The 24,013-nt window shown below is 36.5% G+C and overlaps 1 protein-coding gene across 8 annotated transcripts; it reads left to right on the forward strand.

The window, feature by feature from the left end:
- Window positions 1–5,551: 5,551 nt before the first annotated feature.
- On the forward strand, window positions 5,552–22,409 carry LOC147069776 (gephyrin-like). Of its 8 annotated transcripts, XM_085950297.1 has the most exons (7): window positions 5,552–5,658; window positions 8,993–9,190; window positions 9,645–9,750; window positions 9,937–10,078; window positions 12,169–13,092; window positions 15,161–15,426; window positions 20,254–22,409. In XM_085950297.1, the coding sequence occupies exons 5-7, from the start codon at window positions 12,172–12,174 to the stop codon at window positions 20,726–20,728; spliced, it is 1,662 nt and encodes a 553-aa protein (XP_085806423.1). In that variant the 5' UTR covers window positions 5,552–5,658; window positions 8,993–9,190; window positions 9,645–9,750; window positions 9,937–10,078; window positions 12,169–12,171; the 3' UTR covers window positions 20,729–22,409. The 8 variants fall into 8 exon arrangements, with proteins under 8 accessions (XP_085806423.1, XP_085806419.1, XP_085806424.1 ...); XM_085950293.1 differs by lacking the exon at window positions 9,645–9,750; XM_085950298.1 differs by lacking the exons at window positions 9,645–9,750; window positions 9,937–10,078.
- Window positions 22,410–24,013: the final 1,604 nt, after the last annotated feature.

Below are 24,013 nucleotides of genomic sequence, written 5' to 3' on the forward strand. Positions count from 1 at the left end.
GGGTGTCACTATCTGTGCGTCAAAGTCCAAACGAATCTCAAGATATACGAAATTCTTGATAATAAATGTATTTCGGGCCGCACATAAAAGCTTAAAGGGCCGCAGGTTGAGTATCGCTGCTCTAAACAGTCTAACCAATTTCATTTATAAAATCAATAGAGTATATAATATTATTAGATGTGTAGTGGTCAGTGACTTCGGGCCTTGTCAGCATTATTTCAACAGTGTAAGAATTCGACGCCTGCATTCTGACTGTGCTGCTTTACGGTAGCGAATCATGGCACCTTACGAAGGCTCAGAGCAGCCGTATACTGAGCTTCGAAAACATAATATGTTTGCGACGAATACTGGGTATACTGGTATGACTTTAGGAGCAACGAGGAGATAAGAGAACGTACCAAGCAGCCTCTTATCACGCTGGCTCGGCTACGTGCTGCGGATGCCAGAAGAGAACTTTAACATGGCTTACCTGTTCTTCAAGCCGACCGGATTCCGGCGTTCTAAATACAATCTACAGAGTGTATACGGCGGAGCTACGGGATGCTGGTTTGACCTGGAACGAAGCAAGAAGACTGGCGAGCGACAGGGATTCTTGGAGGCGCCGCGTGGTGTCCATATGCTCCAATTAAGGGGCGGATATGGACAAAGAAGAAGAAGAAGAATTAGCAAGTCATTTTAACTATCGCAAAATCATTGCATCTACAGTCAGCATATTATTCTTCACGCGTGACATTCTTCTATGGGATCGAAACGTTTCAAGTGCAATAATGCAGAGGCCAGCAGATTTCTCAATTGCAAGCTTTATCAACAATGACTCACAATTTACTGAATATTCATTCATATAATTAGCAGGTCATAGTTGATGAGTTAGTCAGTCTAAATACCTATTAGTATCAAACATAATCTCCGTCCGATCAGTAATCTTCGTGTCAGTCGCACCGCACAGCATTCTATTCCATCGAGCTCGGACCTCGGAACAGTAAGTATTGTAACATAACGCTGTTGTAACATACTCTTGTACCGACTGTTTACGCTGCAAATAAAACTCACTCCTCCATCCATCGGAGCAACCACCAAATCGCGACTTCTCATCTCTCCTCCTGATGACTCTCCATCTACACATCCTGGTCATCTCCAAACACAGCGGTCTTCACCCTCCACAATGAAGCCCCGCAAAAGTGGTGACGATGGCCTATTTATGTAGGGCTGTCATAAAATTATATAAAATAAATAATATGAGATGGAAATATTTTGACTGGATGCAGAACAATAACAAGTCATGCAAATCGACAAATGACATCTGATAAGAACTAGGTACTCGGCTGACAGTTGAACTCAAAAGCGCTTTCGAAAGAGGAGTGAACATCCTATTTCAAATTGACCCAGACGAAGAACGCCTTTGTTTTTGTAATGGAAATGACATTTTGTTTACTTGATGAAAATTACACTTTATGTTAATTTATAAAATGAGTTTATCACTTTTATATGCATCTTTTCTATACACAAGGCTCCTATCCTATCGATAGTAGTTTGTCATATTTATGTATTGAGGCAGTTAATTGTTTTTTTCCGATCCTATCCGATTACAAAACAGATTTTGTTTTTACGAGAAATGGATGTCAGCCACTTGCTCAATCTATTAGGTTCATACACAAATTGAAAAACAATATGTTTACTTCCCAGGATCCGAACCTGGGACCCATGGCATTATAGGGCGGCCTGCGGGTCTGAATACTGTAATTGTTACAATACGTTTACCGTCTGAACCGTCAAAAAATGCTGTTTTTACAGCACCTCTCTTGGCTTTGTTAACTATAGAACGAGATATGTAGATAGTTTTAATAGTTTAAATAGGTAGCTAACTTATTGTTTACAATTATAAGTAATACATAAATATGATAAACTACCGCCGATAGCAGCCTTGTGTGTAGAATAGATGCACTGAAGATCTATTAATAAAAACCACAGTCTACAATTCAATATTAGTAGTGAATTATATTATTGTGCGTAACATTATAGCGCCGGTACACGTGCATGGATTTACTGGCAGCAAAGTGTGTCACTGTCATGACAATACCTAACTGATTACACGTTAAAGTGCTGACTGTCTCCAAATTCTTTAAGAGTAAGTGAGATGTGATGTTATCTTTTTATGGTACTATTTGACAGGTAGTGAAAATCGGTTAACTTCAAAATGTGTCGCCGCGGAGTAGTTCGTTTTTTTTCCGGCAGGTACCAACAATTTGTGAAAATTATAGTACAGAGCAGTGTTGCCATCTTTTCAAAGTGGAATTATAGTATTTGGGGAAAAAATATAGTACGCGTTGTCATCTGTTGAAAATGTATAGGTATTTTGTTTCTCAAAAAAAAAAATAACGGAGAATTTTAGAAATTTCATTAGGTACCCTTATTTATTTAAGTAGGTACCTCATTCCAAAATTCCATTTTAAATCAAAGCAATGGATTTTTTTTTACCTCTTTTGATGAACTTTTTTACTCGGCTTCTTCTATTATGAAATTTTAGGACCTTGCACCAATTTATAATATGGAAATTATGAAATTTTAGTACTTGCGTATTTTTTAATGTCGAGAAGCTTTAATATAAGAATACATTTTTACCGATAAACAAAATTATAGTATTTTGGGCGTACTATACCTTTTTTATATCGTACATAGTACGCGGACCAACATTATATTACAAATACTATAATTATAGTACGGTTGGCAACACTGGTACAGAACCTTCAAAATTATAGTACATAGGCATTTCGGCAAAAAATATAGTACAGTCCTACAAACTTATCTAAAGAACAGTCAAAAAAGAAACATCGAATTACCAATGAAAACTTTCAGATTTTTCACAAACGGCTCGTTTTTTTAGTCGAGAAATTCCGCCGCAGGCTGCTCGATTTCAAATGGAAAGTGGTGAACATCTCCTTTTTGAAGTTATACTTCTTTTGGCACGTTTGGGAAATCAGATCAGTGTATTTTTGGGGTGTGACGTGCAGTGGCGCACCCAGGATTTAATATTGGGGGGGGGGGGGCAAGGAGGAGAATGTGAATTAGTCCATACGATCTTTTTCTTCTTCACAGCCTAATTTCTCGTTTATCGGTCTTTTATCTATTGCACTCGGTGTACCTACACCATGGTCCCCACATCTTGAAATGGGCTCTCAGGCTACGATATTTGGCGGGCCCCCTACCTACCGCTAGGATTAAAGATAGTGTGAAAAACTACATTAACGTTCTTCAAATTGTGTTTTAGTTCAAATTAAGGGTACTTATACAGTGAATTATTGGCGATTTTTAATACATCTACTTTAATAATGGAGTTGTCGAGTATCGACACATAATAATCAAAAAATATATTGCACAATTATATAAGTAATTGAAAATTTTCATGGCTATGAAGTATAATAGCGCCGCAGGCGACTTTTTTTTACTAATAAAGCTAATTTATGATGTGTGTTTATCTCACTTATCTGGTCAACCCGACACGCCGAGCCCCCCACAGCCCGGGCCCTCAGGCTCGAGCTCTGTCAGCCCTCCCCAGCCATGACCTACACCACTCCGGAATTCGGGTGGACACCGAGAATTTTTTGACAGTTCCATTAGGGATTGTGTTTCTAAAAAAACCTGACATTAGTGTTTAGTAAATTTTTCTAAAAAGGGTGCTGGAGAATTATTACAAATCATTTTTTGCCGTGTTTTTATTTGTCTAAGCCCAAGGTATAGTTTATTGGCTTTCTATGGGATTTAAAATCATTCTGATAATTTTCATTTTTGGGGGGTGCCAGGGCCCCTTGGCTCCCCCCCTGGGTGCGCCACTGGTGACGTGTAACACATAATTTATTTTTTCACACACGAAAAAAAACGCACTCGATTGGATACGAACCACCGATTGTTCGGTTAGCAGCTGAACGCACTGCCTTTACGCCACAGTATGATACTGCAATCGTGACGATTATAAAGTATAATAATATTATAGTTTAGAATTGTTCCGTTGCCAAGGCAGCGAATTTATTATTGTGGGCCATTTGCAATTCCTTAAGTAAACAAACGATTAAACGTCATAGTGGCAGTTGTTACTTTAAAAATAAAAACAACGATAAATAATTAAGTATGTAATTTAGTAAGTAATATAAGTTAAAATTTGTAAAAATAAACCAACGGTGCTTCAATAAGCGATCGTTTTCTTACTTGTGTAAAATTACAAGATAATTTTTGTTTTGTTATGCCAAAGAAGTATAACTTTTAACGCGAGTACTAAGTACACACACCGATTGTTTTTAGACACAAATTCACATGGAAAGTAATTAACGTCTTGTTTCTTAAAACAAAATTGTTAGTTACAAGAGTTAAGTATTTTAGTTCTCCCGAACTGCTTTAGCGGTATTTTTTTGATCTATTATTGCCAACTTTTTTTCCGAATTTTCAAAATAATAGTATTTTGGGCGTACTATACCTGTTTTATATCGTACATCAGCGATTTTCAAACTGGGAAGCGCGAAAAGTTAAACACAATAAATGTAACCGTTTATGCAGTTTGCAAATGCATAGTTTACAAAACGGCCGCTAGTTATAAACCGAATAAAAAAACAGTCCAATAAAAGGTTGTTTGCAAAACTGTCTGAAAATATGGAGACTAATTTTTTAATACCTCACTTCTATACTATTGTGAAGCGCGCTGGCTATCTCGTGAAAATGAAATAAAAGGGTCAATAATCATAATGTTGAAATTTGAGACAAATTTGTTTAGGAACGATAATTTTGTTGTTAAACTTGTGTATTTGGTTGAAATTTAAAAAAAAATATGGGTGAATAAATCAATGCATGGACCACTAATGGGTTCACTGATTTAAAAAGACAAAGTGAAGGCATTCATAAAAAAATTGGAGCTTTGGAAATCAAAATTACAAAAAAAATAAGTTTGCCATGTTTCCACTTTTAAATTTCTGTGCCAGATATATTGAAGCAAACAAAAATGTATTTAATCTATCTATGAGTTCTTGGTTAGTTTGCTAATGTAATTTTCATATTATTTTATTAACATTAAAAAAAGTCGCCTGCGGCGCTGCTTTATTTCACAGATATAAAATATTTTAAATATGTGGTTGTGCGTTGCAATTTAATGTGATACCTTTATCATTTTCATATTAGTACCTACCTACTTTGTTGACTATTTAAAAAGGTGTCCGTATAATTTTATGAAATAAAGCGGGGGCGCCAAGATTAGATTTTTTAAAAAGGAGGCGTAGTGACATAAAGTTTGGAAACCACTATCGTACATAGCAGACGAAAATTATAGTACAAATACTATAATTGTAGTATGGTTGGCAACACTGAAATCCATGAACCTGTAAACGGGGTATATGTTTCTTTCTTATATTGTATTTTATTTTGAAATTGCATATTTGTATTTTTGTAATAAATCCATGAAAAATAAAATTGGATGTGTCGATATTTATTTACATGTTTACAGGTAGAGTAGTAGATTAGTCTATGGTACATAGTATTATTAGTCTATGGTCTTTGTTTTGTTTTTATCCTTCCTTATCTATGATTTTGTTTCTTGTTGTGTTTCTTTATTTCATCTGGGTTGTAATATTATTATTTTAATTTCCTGCTTCTTGGACGTAACCGAAAATATTGATATCAGTAAGTTATTGGGAAGATCATTTTTTTTTTACCTACCGACATTTTCCTTTTGTACTAGTATTTATAACTAGAATAAATACTACAATATAATAAAACTTTAGTTCAGTCAATTAATAACATACGTACGTGTCAAAATAGGCGTTTGCCTATAATGTTTCGTGGGAATTTTATACTTATTTTGGGGTGTTTACACTTTGCCATCTCGGGTTTTTCCGCTCGCGTGATTATTGGCTAAAAAGTCGGAAAATAAATACTTTAAAACAGTTTTCTGATTATAACTTTTTTCGTTCTTGTCGGGGTAAATGTGCCGCAGATGATTTGAGACCATGCATGAGATTTTATAATTTTCTTTTTAGACCAAACCAAACCTAACCTAACCTAATCTAACATACTAATATTACCTAATATAATCTTAGTTTGTGATAATGATGCATCAAAATGTATGAAAATTTCAAATTTTCAATTAACAATTATTGGATCGAAAATCCTATGCGCCGACAGAAAAAGGTATTTAGGTACAAGTCGGTGGAATACAGCGGCAAACAAATTTTGAAAATAGCCGATATACTGGATTATTTGTTAGGTTAACCAAACCTAACCTAACCTAAACTATCCCAAACTAACAAATAATCCAGTATATCGGGTATTTTCAAAATGTGTTTGCCACTGTATTCCGCATAACCGACTTGTACCGGTATTTATTATAATTGTCTACATGGAATAAACTTTTCGTAAAAAAAAAATTATAAAAGCTCATGACAGCATCTACGGCACAATTACCTAATTACGAAATAAAAATACGGTTTAAGGGAAGCCAGCAGCAAACAAATTTTGAAAATAGCCAATATAGTGGAATATTTGTTAGGTTAGATTTTCATTCTTGAATAAATTCATGATCATCATCATCAGGGGCACGACAACCCGGTGTGGGTCTTGGCCTCCTCCAACAGCTCCCTCCACCTGTCCCTATCCAGTGTGGCCGCTTTCCAATTCGGTACCCCCAGAATATGGCAGTCACTGGCAGCTCCATCCAACCAGCGAATCTTTGGCCTGCCTCTTCTTCTATGCCCTATTGGATTGCTGGACATCACTCTCTTTGCCGGTTCATTGTCATTCATATGGTGCACATGACCTAGCCATCGCAGTCTCCCAATCTCATTTGATTGAACTGCGCTGCAATCTTCGTACAGCCCTCCAATTGATGCCGTTCCTGATCGGTTCATATATACGGCGGAGAAGTTTTCTTTCAAAAATGTTCATGGCTTGTTCATTTCGCAGAGTTAATATCCAGGTTTCCGATGCGTAGGTGAGCACTGGCTTTACAAGTGTCTTGTAAAGAGTGCTTTTAGTTCGGCGAGATAGTATGCGGGACTTAAAATGTCTTAACAGGTCAAAGATGCATTTATTCGCAGACATGATTCTTTTGTTGATTTCTTCTGTAATATTATTATGTCGAGTTACAAGAGAACCAAGGTAGGTATATGAAACTGCCGACTGTATCAAATTTGTATGCACCAATATCTAACTTTGGTGCACTTTCTCGTGGTGTGACATAGACAGGCATGTATTTAGTTTTTGCCTCGTTTATTTGTAAGCCCATTCTTTTGGCAGAGACTTCTAGTGCTGTGAATGCCTTTTTCAGCGCCAATTCTGATATGGCAATGATGTCGATATCATCGGCATATGCCAGCAGCTGCACAGGCTTAGTAAATATCGTGCCGCTGCCACGGGCATCGATCTTTGCATCCCGTATCGTCTTTTCTAGCGCAATATTGAAAAGAAGGCATGCAGGAGCGTCACCTTGCCTGAGGCCATTCAGTGATATAAATGGCTAGGATATTTCCGCTTGAAGCTTCACCCGGCATTGTACTGGTGTCATTGTCATCTCTACAAGTTTAATTATTTTCATCGGAATTTAAAATTCTCGCATTGCTTCGTATAACCGGTTTCGATTAATGCTATCATAAGCTGCCTTAAAATCGATGAACAGGTGATACGTGTTAATATTGAATTCAGTGGTCTTTTCTAGAATCTGCCTTAGAGTGAATATTTGAGTAACACATGATCTCCCTCGTCGAAAGCCTCCTTGGTAGTGCCCGAGTATTCCTTCTACAATGGGTTCCAGCCGCTGGAATATCAGAATCGACAACAGTTTATATGCAGAGTTAAGAGTGTCACCCCTCTGTAGTTACTACATTCTAGTTGATCTCCTTTCTTGTGCAGGGGACAAAAACAAAATTGGCATCTTTTCTGAAGTCCATACTTGGTGGATTAGGCTATGCAAATGTTTGAGCAGGCTTTTCCCCCCACATTTTATTAATTCACTCTGTAGGTTATCTATTCCAGGCGATTTGTTTGTTTTTTACCTTGACATGGCACATTTTACCCCATTTAATGTCGGTGGTTCTTCATTATCATCAATGCCACTTTGTACTGATTCCTGGTCATGAGTATTAATGTTAGTGTTGCCGGCATCATTATGGGGGTATTTAAATGTTGATCAAAGAAACCCACCCACCGGGCAAGAATACGGTGCTTTTCTGTGAATATCATGCCATCGTCATCCTTGCACATTGTGATACGTGGCTTGAAACCTTTCCTAACATTATTTACCTTTCTATAGAACAGCCGGCTTTCTTGGGCTTTATGGTGTTCATGAAGTAGGATCATTTCCTTTTTTAAATAATCACGTTTCTTTTTCTTGTATAGTTTCTTTTCGTCACGCCGGCGCTTTTTATACTCACCGTCTGATGCCCGTGTTTTCTTCTGTAGCATCATTAAATAAGCTTCATTCTTTCTCGTAGTGACTTCGCGGCAATCTTCGTCAAACCATTCTGACCGCCTCTCTCATCTGTTTTTCGGCGTCCTAAGGTTTCATTAGCTGAGGATACTATGGCAGTCTTGCACTCTTCCCAGTGTTGATTCACCTCTTCCTGGTCTCCAACCTTGACATTGTCGCTTAGGTGAGCTCTCCTGGTACCGAGCCTGTTCCTGCGGAATCTTCAGTTTCTCTGTGTCAAAGGGTTTTGCTCTTGCTCCCATTTCCTTTTTGGTATTTGAGATCTTTGCTCTAACTTTTCCACACACTAGGAAATGGTCTGAGTCTACATTAGCCCCTCTGTATGGAATAAATAGGAATAAATTCATGAATTTTGCCAAACCCGTCTATCAAAATTAGGGCGGTTCCCGCCTGGCTTCCCATAAACCGACTTGTACCACTTTTTTCTTACATATGTAATTTTGATGTACATACGTTATGATAAAATTAGTTAATGTGGTAAAATAAATTAGAAAAAATCTATAATTAATATCCTTTCTCATGTTTTTACGTTAGGTGAGTGATTCGGGCGCAGGAGCAAGACAAATATTCGATTCCATTGTGGCTTGTGACGAAGATGGTTTTCAAGTGTTTTGTTTTGATATTCTCTGTTCATTGTTCGCCAATAAATGTTATATAGTAAAATAATGAGTACATCGATCAAATAGACAAAGGTCACTAATTATTTTAAACAATTAAATTTCTACCAAACAGGTACGTATTTCAAATTTAAAAAATCTGAATTCTGGTCTAATACGAAGAATCGTATACAAATTAAAACAACTAACTTTTCAAGCCTAGGTACTATACAAAAAGAACTGTACGGAAACAGGCCATCTTATGATGTTTTAAGCTGTGTGCCATTCTATACTTATGATTTATGTTCATGTGAATATATTTTCACAAAGTATATAAACATCTAATCGTATCCATTTATATACCGTACATGTACACTTACAGTAAAAACAAAACAATGATTCGATCGGTCGATGGTGTGCGTGCGGATGGGGCGGCATACTGAATACCTGGCAGCCAATGAACGTGTATTCGTAGGTATTCATTCGTACGTATTTGTACGCATACAATCTACGAACCGAATCATCGTTTTGTTTTTACTGTACAAACTTTGTGCCAATAACCAATACCTACTATCTGCAAATAATTGTAGTCCTAGTACAGTGGTCGGCAAACTCATTAGTCAACAGAGCCAAATATCAACAGTACAACGATTGAGATTTCTTTTGAGAGCCAAATTTCTCAAACTTACTATATAGGTAGGTACACTGTTAACTTGATATCATTCTTAATAATTATCTTATTTATTGATAACAATTAAAGTAAGGTATCCATTAAATAAAATCATGACAATGACTGACAAACACTTAATGTGAACAATGGCCTTGCATCTCCTTGAAAACTTTGGGTAACTCAGGTTTGTATGATGTTGTTTTTAATTTTAGGCACGATTCCAGGTTCTCATCAATACGACGACTTCTTAATTTACTCTTGATAAGGTTCATGCTTGAAAAAGATTGTTCGCATGAATATGTAGAACCGGAAAGGAAAAGAACAGCAAACGCTAGTTTTTCCAACTGATCATAGGTATGAGTCAGGAATACTATTCCAGGTATTTAAACATCATAATGTCTTCCTTCTCCAGGTCTTTCAAAGCAGAGTACTCAACATGTTCTGAGAACCATGTTCACATTTTTTTTTCTCCAATATGTCCATATCAGCACAGAGACGTTAAAATTTAGAGCTCCATAATTTTTTATCCATAAGCTTTATATAAAATGGAGTTGATAATCTTAATCACCAATTCCATTACTTTGCAAATTTCTTCTGGAAATGTCTGTGCACAAAGCTCTTCTTGACGAATGATGCAATGGTAAGCAAGTATCTCGTGATTTTTTTTTCTTTCAAACAGCAACAACCCCTTTTCTTACGCCGGTCATACTTTTCGTCCCGTCTGTTGAAATTGACACAATTTTATCGAGTGGAATAATATTTATGATGTTTTTTCATACACTCAGTAACAGCATTTGCAATATCCTCTCCACGTGTTTGACATTTGAGTGGCAATAATCCTACAAGTTCTTCTTTAGGACCTGTAGATGAAATAAATCGTACAAAACGTGAAACTTGTGCTGTATCATTATTTATGTCACAAGACTCGTCACCTTACTGCTATTGATAAAGCTGAAACTAATTTAAGATTTTCGACATGCTTGTTGGTTATATTCGAAGACATTTTGACTGGTCTGTCTTTCACTGTTTTAGCCAGTATGTGGTCATTTTTGGCAGAGCCACACCCAAGAGGCCAAAGAGCCACATGTGGCTCACGAGCCGCGATTTGCCGACCACTGTCCTAGTACAATGAAAACAAATACGTATGACAAAGTTTAGTGTGCACAATTTTATTTATATCGGATATTAAAAGCTACCTCCACCCTTGGCCACTAGTATGACGTCTATGTATGTGAATTCTAAATACAACCAACCGTTGAAGACAGATGGCTCTGTTGGCATATTTTTTACCTTTGATACAAATTCTAAATTTAAGTCAGATGGACTGTGTGTATAATATGACAGTGGCGAAGGGTGAAGGTAGGCTGTTAAGATCCGCAATAAACAGTGCACACTCAATTTTATCAGACATATCGGGACGTATTGAAATAAGACTACAATTATTTACAGATGGTGTTGGTTTGTTTTTAAAATTCAATTAAACCCTGCGGAAGCCAAGCCATAATAGATAATAGTCAAAAAATACTCGTCTATCTATAAAATATCACATTATGCAATTAAATATGTTTAGGCGGGGCTTGATGAATTTAAATAAATTAGCCAACAATATGTGGAAGTGTGAGGCCTCAGTGCCAGTGTTCGGCGCAGCGTTGAGCGTTTTGCGCAACTCAAACGTATAACCGTGTGTGAAAATGTTCGTAGACAATGTCTTTTTTTGGTTATACATTTATACGGTTATAAGTTTGAGTTGCGCAAAACGCTCAACGCTGTGCTTAACGCTGCCACTCAGGACGTACACTAAGTAATATGTATTCTTAATCCAACGAAATCAAATAAGTATGGATGAAAAAGTGTGCACAATTTTGTCGTATCGCCGAAAATATACTGAAACTTTTATGGTTTCGTTTAGACAGGGAATAATTGATGTTTAAAAACTAACCAACACCATCTGTAAATTGTAGTCTTAGTTCAATAAAAACAAATACGTATGACTAACAAAGGTTAATGTGCACTATTTATGGCGGATCTTAACAGCCTACCTCCACCCTTCACTACTGGTATATGATTAGGTAATTTAAATATATTTTCATAACTTGCGTAGGTATTGAAATACTTCCAATTTAAACTCATCGTTTTAAATATGTATGTAGGGTTTTAAGAAATATTCTCGGCGTCAAATTGACGCCGATTGTCCGGAATCACTTGGTCGACAGCGGCTTCAAATTGGCACCGATCGTCTCCAATGGGATAATTTATGCTCCGTGGTTAACTCGGACTAAACAGCTTATAATAATTAATTTGTGCTCTTATTGTTATGTATTTTGTCTTTTTAGTATTCAGGCTTAGGCGTATTTATTGCTCGCCTCCGTTACCTTATCAACCCCATATAGGTACCTATAGCCTGGTTAAAGTCTGTTATTAATTGGAACCCGTTTTAATTGCAGAAAATGAAGTGCCTGGTATTGATGGTGACAGATGAAAATTTGGAAAGAAATGAGGAAGTTTTGAAATCAAGCATTTATCTGAAAAAGGCACTACAGGAGACATTTCAAGGAGCTGAGATAAACACTCAAATCATTCCCAAAGATGAAGAAAAACTTAAGAAAGCTCTTATCTTTTATACGGAAATTTTAAACCTAGATTTTATCATCACTACGGGCGGCGGTGGAGATGTAGTGAGCGACGGTGCAGATGTTAAAGCCACAAAAGGCTTAATTCCGAATGACACTGGTAGTGTCACAATTGCTATGTGCCTGAAATGTTTGGAGGTTGTGCCGTTTGATGTGCGTTGCCGATTTAACTACGGAATCCAAGATGGCACACTCATTTTCAACTTACCCTGTAGCGCTGAAGACATATCTAAAATTTACGACGCTTGCAAAGCAGTGTTACCGCAAGTATTCAAATTATTAAAAAATCCCATGGATTTTCAAGCACCGTTGGCCCCCAAAGGAAGTCAAGAAGATACTTCGGAAATAATTGTTGGGGCAGAAAGTGAGCTCCGCTCTATAGTTGACATGAGCAAGGTGGTGAAAACTTCAGTCGATGATATGCTAGAGCTTGATAAAGCTCTGTGGATGATTTTTAAATCGTCATTTGACTTCAACCGCATAATAGAATATTGTTCGTATGAAAATTTAATGGGAAAAGTTTTAGCCAATGACGTCATATTCAATGAAAATATTGCTCCAGTATCGACGTCTAAAGTAAACGGATACGCTTTTGCTGATGAAGTGCACCATAATGGTACTGCACAAGAATATCATCGTAAAATTGCGCTAACTGTACAGAAATCGATTTCCTCGCACGGTTGCGTAAAAGTCAACATTGGTGATCCCATTCCTGCTGGCGCTAATAGCGTTATACAGGTAAAACTTGATTTTTACCATTAACTAGCTGAAGTACCCGGCTTCGCACAGGGTCGCTTCGTGGTTATATTTATCTTAGATATTTAAAAAATATTAAGAGGTAATTATTTTTTTAATATTAAAATATCTGTGTTATACAATATGGCAATATGAAAATAATTCTAATAGGAGTATAGGTCAAACAAAAGACCACTAAATTAAAATCGAATCCAAAGTATGCAAACCAAGGCCTGAACAAAAACGATGCATGAGTGCGAGTGAGAAAGTATTCGGCACCCTTATAATCTCTGCGACACGCGCTAGAGTAAGATAAAAGTTCTACATATGTTTTCGTTAGTTTCCAAAAGTATCGCCAACAAATCGTGGAGAATCGCTTCACGTAGCATCGTAGCTCGTGTTGCTAAATTGCTATTTTTTGTGTTAAACCTAAAGTCAGTGGTAAATATTTTTTGTTAATTAAGTAGGAAAGATGGTTCTGTGTGTTGTATTAAAATATGGTAGCCGTACTGATAAGCAAGAATATGGTATTACGTTTCATAGGTAAGTTGATACATGTTCGTGATAATTTATTTGTATATTAATATATATTTTAATATCAAGTGACCGTGTTTCTTTAAAATAACTTAAATTATGGATATTTTTACCTAATGGTTGCATTTTGACCGCTTAAAAATACTATATAACGTAAAAAAATAGAAAATTATATTTTAATTCTGAGCGTCTAGTGCGAGCACTTTGGGCGAGCACTACCGAAATGGTCTATGGTCTCGAACATTTGTAGACGAATGCGTTCGCTCGCTCACAAACCAAACGCATGGCACGCAGCTTCATTTAGCAATGCAACGGGTGGCGTCTAGATGCATCTATGATGCAAACGTTATTAATATGTAGTAAAAAAAATCAAAATTGCATGGAACAAACAAACAATAAACGTTGTATTTTATATAATACTAATTTAGAAACCTTCGCAGGTGTATGCACAACAATTCACAAAAGTTTCATCGCAATCGGTTGAATGTTATAGGAACGCATACGAATAGAAGAAGAAGATGATTTTCTAATTCAGAAATCTTCGTGGGCATGCGCACGACAACTCACCAAAGTTTCATTGCGAATAGAAGAAGAAGGAGATGGTTATTCTAATTCAGAAACCTTTGCAGGTTTTGGCACAATTATTGACGAAAGTTTTATTGCAATCGGATGAATGGAAGAATATAAAATAAAAGAAGAAGATGGTTGTATTAATTCAGAAACCTTTGCGGGTGTTACCACAACAACTGACGAAGGTTTCATCGCAATCGGATGATTAGTGTAGGAACCATACGAATAAAAGAAGATATAATGAAGAAGAAGATGGTTGTACTAATTCAGAAACCTTTGCAGGTGTTGGCACAACCACTAACGAAAGTTTCATCGCAATCGAAAGAATGGTATAGGGAACATACAAATAAAAGAAGATAGAATGATGAAGAAGAAGAAGAAGAAGGAGATGGTTGTACTTATTCAGAAACCTTTGCGGGTGTTACCACAACAACTGACGAAGGTTTCATCGCAATCGGATGAATGGTATAGGAACGCATGCGGGACAGACAGACAAACAAACATTCATTTTTATGTATATATATTGATAGGTATGGGTTTACATAGGGTGTTGATTTGTACTTTTACACTTATTGAAAACACTGATTCAGGGACATTACGTAAGTATATTTCGCTTGACAATAAACAATTAATTGTTAATAACATTTGTAAAGGCGCGCTATGGCGCGAAAAAGGTAGCGAATCGTATTTGGAGGTGACGTAAGGGCTGAAAGGTAGGTAGCCGACTGGCTGTGTCTACTCTCGACCCTTGGTATGCCCAGAAAAAGATAACGGTAAATTTCTTTTCTTTGTTTCGCTGTGCATCCTGGTCTAGCATTGACTCGTTTACAGTTACAATAATATTATCATTATATTCTCAACTCTGTCGATTGGAGGATTGTTGATGGGGGATTTAGGCATTATGATATTTGGTAACAATATATAGAGAGATAAAACAAATATATTTATTTTTATTTTTCTTTTACAGGTAGACTATGTTACAATGTCAGGCGATCATCTATATTTTCAGAAGTCACATGTAGGACAAAACATATCCCATAAAGCAGGGATATTCAAAAATGAAATAATTATATCAAAATATAGACTGGTTGGTCCCCTTGAGAAAGGTTTGCTTGGCCACTTTAACGAAAAAGTTTTCCCTGTCTATTCAAAGCCAAAAATTACTTTTATTTCAATTGAAGAAAATTCTTTGAACTCTGCTTCATACAAGACAATGATGGAATGTTTATTAAGGTATGTTATTCTATGTTAAATTTGTGTTAGGTAAACCATATGATCACAGGGTTACTGCCAAATATTGGTCCATATTTTAGATAGGTATTTTGCGTAAACAGACAATTGAGAGACTTAGGATTATAGAAGACAGTGACAAGGAAGAAAAATGATAAGCAATTTTTATGTCACCACATGACTATTTATTTGATATAATGTATCACCATAATGGTGCCAGTACTAACATGATATGGTTGAAAAACATGGTGCCTGACCCAGACCGAAGAAAGTAAGTTAGCAGTCTTTGAAAGGAAAATATTGCAAAGAATCTTCGGACCAACTTCAGAAAATGGGACCAACAGATGAAAAATGAATCATAAGCGGCGCATCCTAATGAAATATCAAACCATTAGCAAATTATATAAGGCACCGAGATTTTGATGAGCGGGTCTCGTCACATTGACAGATTGCCTGATGACAGAGCTCCTTGATCTGATGGATATCCAAGCGGAAGCCAAGAATAAGGTGGCGAATTCCATGAACTCATGTACATGTAACATTGTTATTATTTACCAAACATAACTATGTATTAGGCTGATTGAAAAATAGTGTATCATTAATTGAGAAGAGAAACACATTTATAGATTTTTTTTTAAGGGCGTGCTCAGCGTAGGTCAAAATGGAGCTTTTGTTCTATTTTCAAAGCATGATCCTGGACTTATCTTAAACGTTGTAGATAATCTATATAATTTTGAAGCCTTATTATCCGTAACCATAAGGCATATACAGCATTTTCATTAATATTAACGAAATGGGAAACAATATTTGTTGAAGATTTTATATTCAACAATTTACGTTGAAAAAAGTCTATTGCCTTGTTTTTATCGTTGGAATGCTTTGTTTCTATATGACGCGTCAACTTACTTGGGCGCATACTTTCGTTCGCTAATATATCGTAGCAAATCACGCATTGAGGACGCGGATCTATCGTATCATGATTCCAAGTGAATCCTAGTTTTAGATATGCATGGTCATATTTTCTCACAACTTTCTGTCGCTTGGTTTCATGCGAACTCACACACGAAACACTCACATGCGAATTATCACAATATTTTCCGTAACTTAAGTTTATTTCAATTTTTAGGAATTATAAATAGCTGAATGAAATATCAAATTTATCACTTCCTATTTTTTTAAATTCATGTATACAGTGGCGAGGGCCCACTCAATATTCGCTCGCGACCCACTGGTGGGTCGCGACCCATAGTTTGGGAAACCATGGTGTAGAGACTTTATTTCAACGAGAAGTATACGAAAATTTTATGTCAGATCCATGCAGGTGTGAACAGTAAGTGAAATTTTATGTCAGACACATATAATAAGTATAACGGTATAAGTGTCAGATGTAAACGTACAATTACTCATAAAATGAATACGCATGGCAACCATATACAAAAAAAAGCTGCTACCTAGCAAATACATATTTCATTGGTAACTATTTTATGATGTGTAATTGCGAGTATAATTCTAAAATAATTATTACACCTATCTATTATAATTAAATAATAATATGTTCCTCAGAAATTAAACATTATAAAGGAATCACGCGGAATAAGTAATAACAATCATATTAACGTGATGCTATAAATGTGAATAATGACAAATTTAATTGAATCTAAAAGAAGTTTGTGTTACTATCGCTCACTGATCATCTAATACTGTCAACTTCAGTGTTTCCCTCTACACTAAACACTTGCAAACGGCTAGACCTAGCGGAATATTTTTTTTTCTGAAAATTCTGTGGGCCTTCTGTGGGGTCTTCTTTTACGTACTAAATGCACAAGCAACAACACTTTCATAAACAACACAGCTTCTCCTTCAACATTTATTTTGTTGGCACATGTTATTTTTTTAATTAGTCAATATTAGTTTTTTAATTCATCAATAATGTTAATATACCTAGATACCTCATCATCATCAGGGGCGCGACAACTCGGTGTGGGTCTTGGCCTCCTCCAACAGCTCCCTCCAACTGTCCCTATCCAGTGTGGCCGCTTTCCAATTTGGTACCCCTAGAACACGGCAGTCATTGGCAGCTCCATCCAACCAGCGAATCTTCGGCCAGCCTCTTCTTCTACGCCCGATTGGATTGCCTGACATCACTCTCTTTGCCGGTTCATTGTCATTCATACGGTGCACATGACCTAGCCATCGCAGTCTCCCAATCTTAATTGATTGAACTGCCCTGCAATCTTCGTATAGCCCCTAGAGCTCAGCATTATATCATCTCCTCCAATTGGTGCTGTCCCTGATCGGTCCATATATACGGCAGAGAATTTTTCTTTCAAAAATGTTCAGGGCTCGTTCATTTCGCAGAGTTAATGTCCAGGTTTCCGATGCGTACGTGAGCACTGGCTTTACAAGTGTCTTGTAAAGAGTGCTTTTGGTTCGGCGAGATAGTATGCGGGACTTCAAATGTCTTAACAGGCCAAAGTAGCATTTATTCGCAGACATGATTCTCTTATTAATTTCTTCTGTAATATCATTATGTCGAGTTACAAGAGAACCAAGGTATATGAAACTGTCGACCCTATCAAACTTGTATACACCGGTATCTAGCTTTGGTGCACTTTCTCATGGTGTGACATAGACAGGCATGTATTTAGTTTTTGCCTCGTTTATTTGTAAGCCCATTCTTTTCGCAGAGACTTCTAGTGCTGTGAATGCCTTTTTCAGTGCCAATTCTGATATGGCAATGATGACGATATCATCGGCATATGCCAGCAGCTGCACAGGCTTAGTAAATATCGTGCCGCTGCCACGGGCTTCGATCTTTGCATCCCGTATCGTCTTTTCTAGCGCAATATTGAAAAGAAGGCATGCCAGAGCGTCACCTTGCCTGAGGCCATTCGGTGATATAAATGGCTCGGATATTTCCGTTTGAAACTTCACCCGGCATTGTACTGGTGTCATTGTCATCTCTACAAGTTTAATTATTTTCGTCGGAATTTCAAATTCTCGCATTGCTTCGTATAACCGGTTTCGATTAAGGCCATGCATTAGTTGAGGCACGGTCTAAAAAGATCGTCGCTAGGCGATGCGCGGATTGCGGGTGGCGGGTGAAAATGACGCCTGTCAAACGAAATATTAATTGTCATATAAATCCAACATACGTCCATTTTATGTTCTGTTTATTGTTCTATTAGTAACAATAATAATATATTCATTGACATGTTTTCTTTTTAAAGTAAATGAGTAACGTTTTTAGTCATCTTTACACGATTTTAGAATTAATTGACCCGTCGCCATCACGCAGCAAAGTGACGTGTTCCTGGGTCAACTTTCTCTCAGTGAATGGCAGTGAGTCCAAAATTTCGTCGCCCGTACAGTTGAAAATTATTTGGCGTTTCACTGATGCGTCACCTTAATGCTATCATAAGCTGCCTTAAAATCGATGAACAGGTGATATGTGTTAATATTGAATTCAGTGGTCTTTTCTAGAATCTGCCTTAGAGTGAATATTTGAGTAACACATGATCTCCCTCGTCGAAAGCCTCCTTGGTAGTGCCCGAGTATTCCTTCTACAATGGGTTCCAGCCGCTGGAATATCAGAATCGACAACAGTTTATATGCAGAGTTAAGAGTGTCACCCCTCTGTAGTTACTACATTCTAGTTGATCTCCTTTCTTGTGCAGGGGACAAAAACAAAATTGGCATCTTTTCTGAAGTCCATACTTGGTGGATTAGGCTATGCAAATGTTTGAGCAGGCTTTTCCCCCCACATTTTATTAATTCACTCTGTAGGTTATCTATTCCAGGCGATTTGTTTGTTTTTTACCTTGACATGGCACATTTTACCCCATTTAATGTCGGTGGTTCTTCATTATCATCAATGCCACTTTGTACTGATTCCTGGTCATGAGTATTAATGTTAGTGTTGCCGGCATCATTATGGGGGTATTTAAATGTTGATCAAAGAAACCCACCCACCGGGCAAGAATACGGTGCTTTTCTGTGAATATCATGCCATCGTCATCCTTGCACATTGTGATACGTGGCTTGAAACCTTTCCTAACATTATTTACCTTTCTATAGAACAGCCGGCTTTCTTGGGCTTTATGGTGTTCATGAAGTAGGATCATTTCCTTTTTTAAATAATCATGTTTCTTTTTCTTGTATAGTTTCTTTTCGTCACGCCGGCGCTTTTTATACTCATCGTCTGATGCCCATGTTTTCTTCTGTAGCATCATTAAATAAGCCTCATTCTTTCTCGTAGTGACTTCGCGGCAATCTTCGTCAAACCATTCTGATCGTTCACCTGTTCACGTTTTTTCAATTCATTTGATTTTTTTTCATTATTAATTATTAATCATTAATTAAATTACTTTTAGGCAAGCGCTACACTACGCGGAACACAAATCAACCAGATCAAGATAAACGATCTTCCGCGTAATGTTCCCGTTGTCAGGACATTATATGTAATAAAATGTATTGGCGTTCCGTCGCGGAAAATTACGCGGAAGATCGTTTGTCTTGATCTGGTTGATTTGTGTTCCGTCGCGGAAGATCCAAAAAGACACAAATTTTACACACAGACACAACACAGAATTTCCGCGTAATGTAGCGCTGGCCTTAAAGTTTCAATTCGACAATACATTTCTATTTTAAAGCTGGTTGGATGAATATTTAAGAAATGATTAAAAAAAGCCAAACTGTTAAATTATTATTTTCTCAAACATATTACATACCTACCTCATTCTGTTCTTTGGCTTAAATTATTTGATCTGTTCTTTTTAATTTTAGTTTCAGTTCCGCCACAGTAGTCTAAAAGAATGATATTTTTTTTAGTGAACAGAACATAGTCTGCAACCGACTTGCCAGTGTAGATCCAGACCCTCATCGGATCAAAGCCACTTTGGAGAAAGCCTTCGAAATCAGCGACATAATAATTATGACAGTGGAACAAACATGTGAGACAAACAAACATGCCCTCAGATATGTGTTGATGGAAGATTTCGAAGCGTCGGTACATTTTATTCGATTGAGCAAGAACCCTGGCGGGATATCCATCTTCGCAACATGTGTAGTTGATCGAAGAACCAGGTTCATCTTTGGTCTTCCTGGACACATGGTTAACGGATGGGTAGCTTATCAACTGATCATTCTGCCGTCGTTGGGCTACCTCATGGGCATCAGAGATGACAAATGGAATAAAGAATTGGCCCTTTTGGACAAAACTAAGCAGACCACTATAACTGGGGAGATTGAACAAGCAATGATGCTTGCACCCAGTGCCAATGAAGTGAAAAAAAGTGAGAAGTGATAATTTATTTATCTTGAAGTGTGGCGGTTTGGACAACTAAAATCTATTTTTGTACTTCGCTATTCGTATCCCTCACCGTGAAATGACTTTACGTTTATTGTCAGTCCTGTTAGTCATGTTACCTGAGTTCATCTTAATGTGATTGTTTGAGACGTTTAAATCAATTTACAGCAAAGAAAGAAGAGTAAAAGAAAATAAGCTTACTTAGCCCAAAAATAAAGTTGACCGAAGAGTTACTGCTTTGAGACTCATCCATTCATGGCAATGCCAGAGTCTTGGATTAAAGATAAGTAATACAGGTATCATTCTTTTTTATTAATTTTGTCTATAATTATTTATCTATAAATTTTTTTTGGGAAGTATCGTTCAGTTTTATTAATTTTATCTCTATAATTTATGTACTTATAAATTTTTTGGTGGGAAGTAGGTATCATTCATTTTTATAAATTTTATCTTTATAATTTATGTATAAAATTTTTGTTGGGAAGAGCTAAAACTAGCGATCTATCAATTTTTACTTATGGAATAAACATGAAATTTGGATTAATCTACAATTCTACTGTACCTATTATTATATTATATCGTCTATGTTCTGGCAGAACACACTAACTGGAGAATACTAGTTTTGAGTAATTTGACTTTGAAGTTGTTAAAATGTTTGAAATGGTCTATCATGTGAGTTTATTAAGTAATCGTAAAAAGGATGACTTTAAAATAACGACTGTTTATTTATTAAGAAGGTTTCCGGACGGTAAAGTTTGAAATAAGGAACATTTTGGTATAACTAACTTAATATGTCATTTTTTCGAATTAGTGTCTTCTGCCAGAACAGTGACGATATATTACATGGATGGCTACTGTCACAGGAATATTTTATTTGAAAGGTCACAAGAAGTGATCTCTCCTTATAAAGTTGTGATTATATTGAGATGCACGTCGCGTACTGTCACGGTGACAAATTTAGTCTACGGTTTAGTCATTTTGCGGAATATTTTGAATGATCACCATCTCTGTAAATTCAATGATGGAGAGTGCCAACTCTAATGCAGCGGTCGGCAACGCAAATACATTGGCGTGACACAAAACAGGTAATTAAAATTGTTAGACAATTTCATTTGACCATGACAATACACGCTACATAAAAACATAAAAAATACAATATTTAAACATTTGTGAATCCCTTGAGGTTCAATTTTGGAAACTAACACCTCAATATTTGGTTCAAAGTTTTTAATTTTATGCACATTTCCGGATTTTCTTCAGTGAAACGTTTTCAATACGGATTTATAATATATTTCATAATTGAGAATGTTTGCTCGCAGTATTACGTTGTACCGAAAACACTTAAAAGAGCGAATGCTACTTTTTGCATTCAATGAAATCTGTCCGGAGAGTTCATTCCACCGACAATTTTAATAAATCGTCATTTGACGTCATGTGATAGTACACGATGTGCATCATAATAATATTTAGCACTTTGTTTTTTAAGATTGTCTAAATATTATCTGTTTGACTGGTTTTCAGTCCAATATATTTTTTAATGTTATTAAAATAAAATTATATATAAGATTGCCCATTTTAATTAATTTGCATTCCATTGTATCAATATGGCAGACGGAAAACACCTGATGTCTCATTAATAATTATTGTGTATTAAATGTCGGAATAAAACAATTTATACCATTTTACAATAATTATTTTATTTAAATTTGAAAGATATTGTTATTCAATTTATTTATTTTTTTAACATATTGTGGACATTACAAATAATAAGTTTAAGACGTTCACAACATGACATTTAGAAACAAAGATATATAAATATAACAGTATTACATAAAAAAAAGAGATAGATCAGTAGATAAATTAGATAGGTACAAGGAAGTACACCGGATGAGTTAAGCAGACCCTATTTACAACGTCCACCTAAACTCATTCTCACGTAGGTGGAATATATCAACACCCGAAGCAATTTCGTTGAACATAGTTATTGTCCTCCCAATTTGCATTACCTCCCATTACCAGTGGCAGGTTGGTTCTGCACCTTGGGAGAATAAACAACTGATGGTCAAATGATGAAAATGTCAAAAAAAAATGAAATGTCAAACAATGAAGTTGTTGTTTTTGGGAAATCAATCTGTTATAATTAGGGACCGGATTTATATGCTAGTGCATGTTTTGTTGTTCTGAGCTCTACGGGCTGTACGAAGATTGCAGCGCAGTTCAAGCAATTAAGATTGGGAGACTGCGATGGCTAGGTCATGTGCACCGTATGAATGACAATGAACCGGCAAAGAGAGTGATGTCTAGCAATCCAATAGAACGTAGAAGAAGAATGAGGCCAAAGATTCGCTGGTTGGATGGAGCTGCCAGTGACTGCTGTATTCTGGGGGGTACCAAATTGGAAAGCGGCCACACTGGATAGGGACAGGTGGAGGGAGCTGTTGGAGGAGGCCAGGACAAAAATTATTGTGCATATAAATTAGAGAGAGAAAAAGAGACGTTAGAGCATGTTTCGCACCTTCGCAACTAAACTGCCACAATCCAAAAAACGTCAAACAGAGAAAATCAGCTTTGAAGTTTTTACCTTTCGCATTTTTGTACTGTGTTTTTGAAATATTAGATATTGAATGAAGTTTTTGACTTGAATTTATTGACTTAGAGATATGAAATTTTTGGTACATATACTATGAACGATAGACAATGAAACGTAGTAATTAACTCAAAACACGTAAATTTGTACTTGTGGCGGTTTAGTGCGAGGGTGCGATTTGAGACATTAGTGCATATTTCATCAATAAATGCATATTTTAGGGCTTTTGCATTTATAATCTCAGTTTTTTTTAAATTATTTTATCGAAATTAACTAAATTAAGTAGGTAGATAGTTTAGATGCACTTGCATTTTTAATGGCATCCCCGAGCTGTGGATGTATCAGAAAAAGTGAAGTCAAATCGGGCTATATTTTTGGGGCCCGTCAGGGCCCCTAGCGTACGTTTACAGAAGCTCAGCGAGATCAGATCATTTCGGTCCCCCGTGCCAAGTTGGGCCCGATTCCAATTTTTAGGGGGCCAGTAATTCGGCCCCGCGATTTCATATCCTCTATTTAAATTTTGCGCAATCACCTTTGTGGACGCTGAGAGGATGTTTTCCGCATATAAACAAAATACTGACATATATCCGGAAAAATTTAATAGCAGAGCACAATATTGAAAAAAATATTGTAACTTTTTTGTTCAGACAAAAATGGTATTTAGGAATAATTAAGTGTGTCGTTTTTGTTTCTTA

This window comes from Rhyacophila brunnea, unplaced genomic scaffold, assembly GCF_057557595.1.
Source record: "Rhyacophila brunnea isolate RB1 unplaced genomic scaffold, BYU_Rbru_1.0 scaffold_23, whole genome shotgun sequence".
NCBI lineage: Eukaryota > Metazoa > Arthropoda > Insecta > Trichoptera > Rhyacophilidae > Rhyacophila > Rhyacophila brunnea.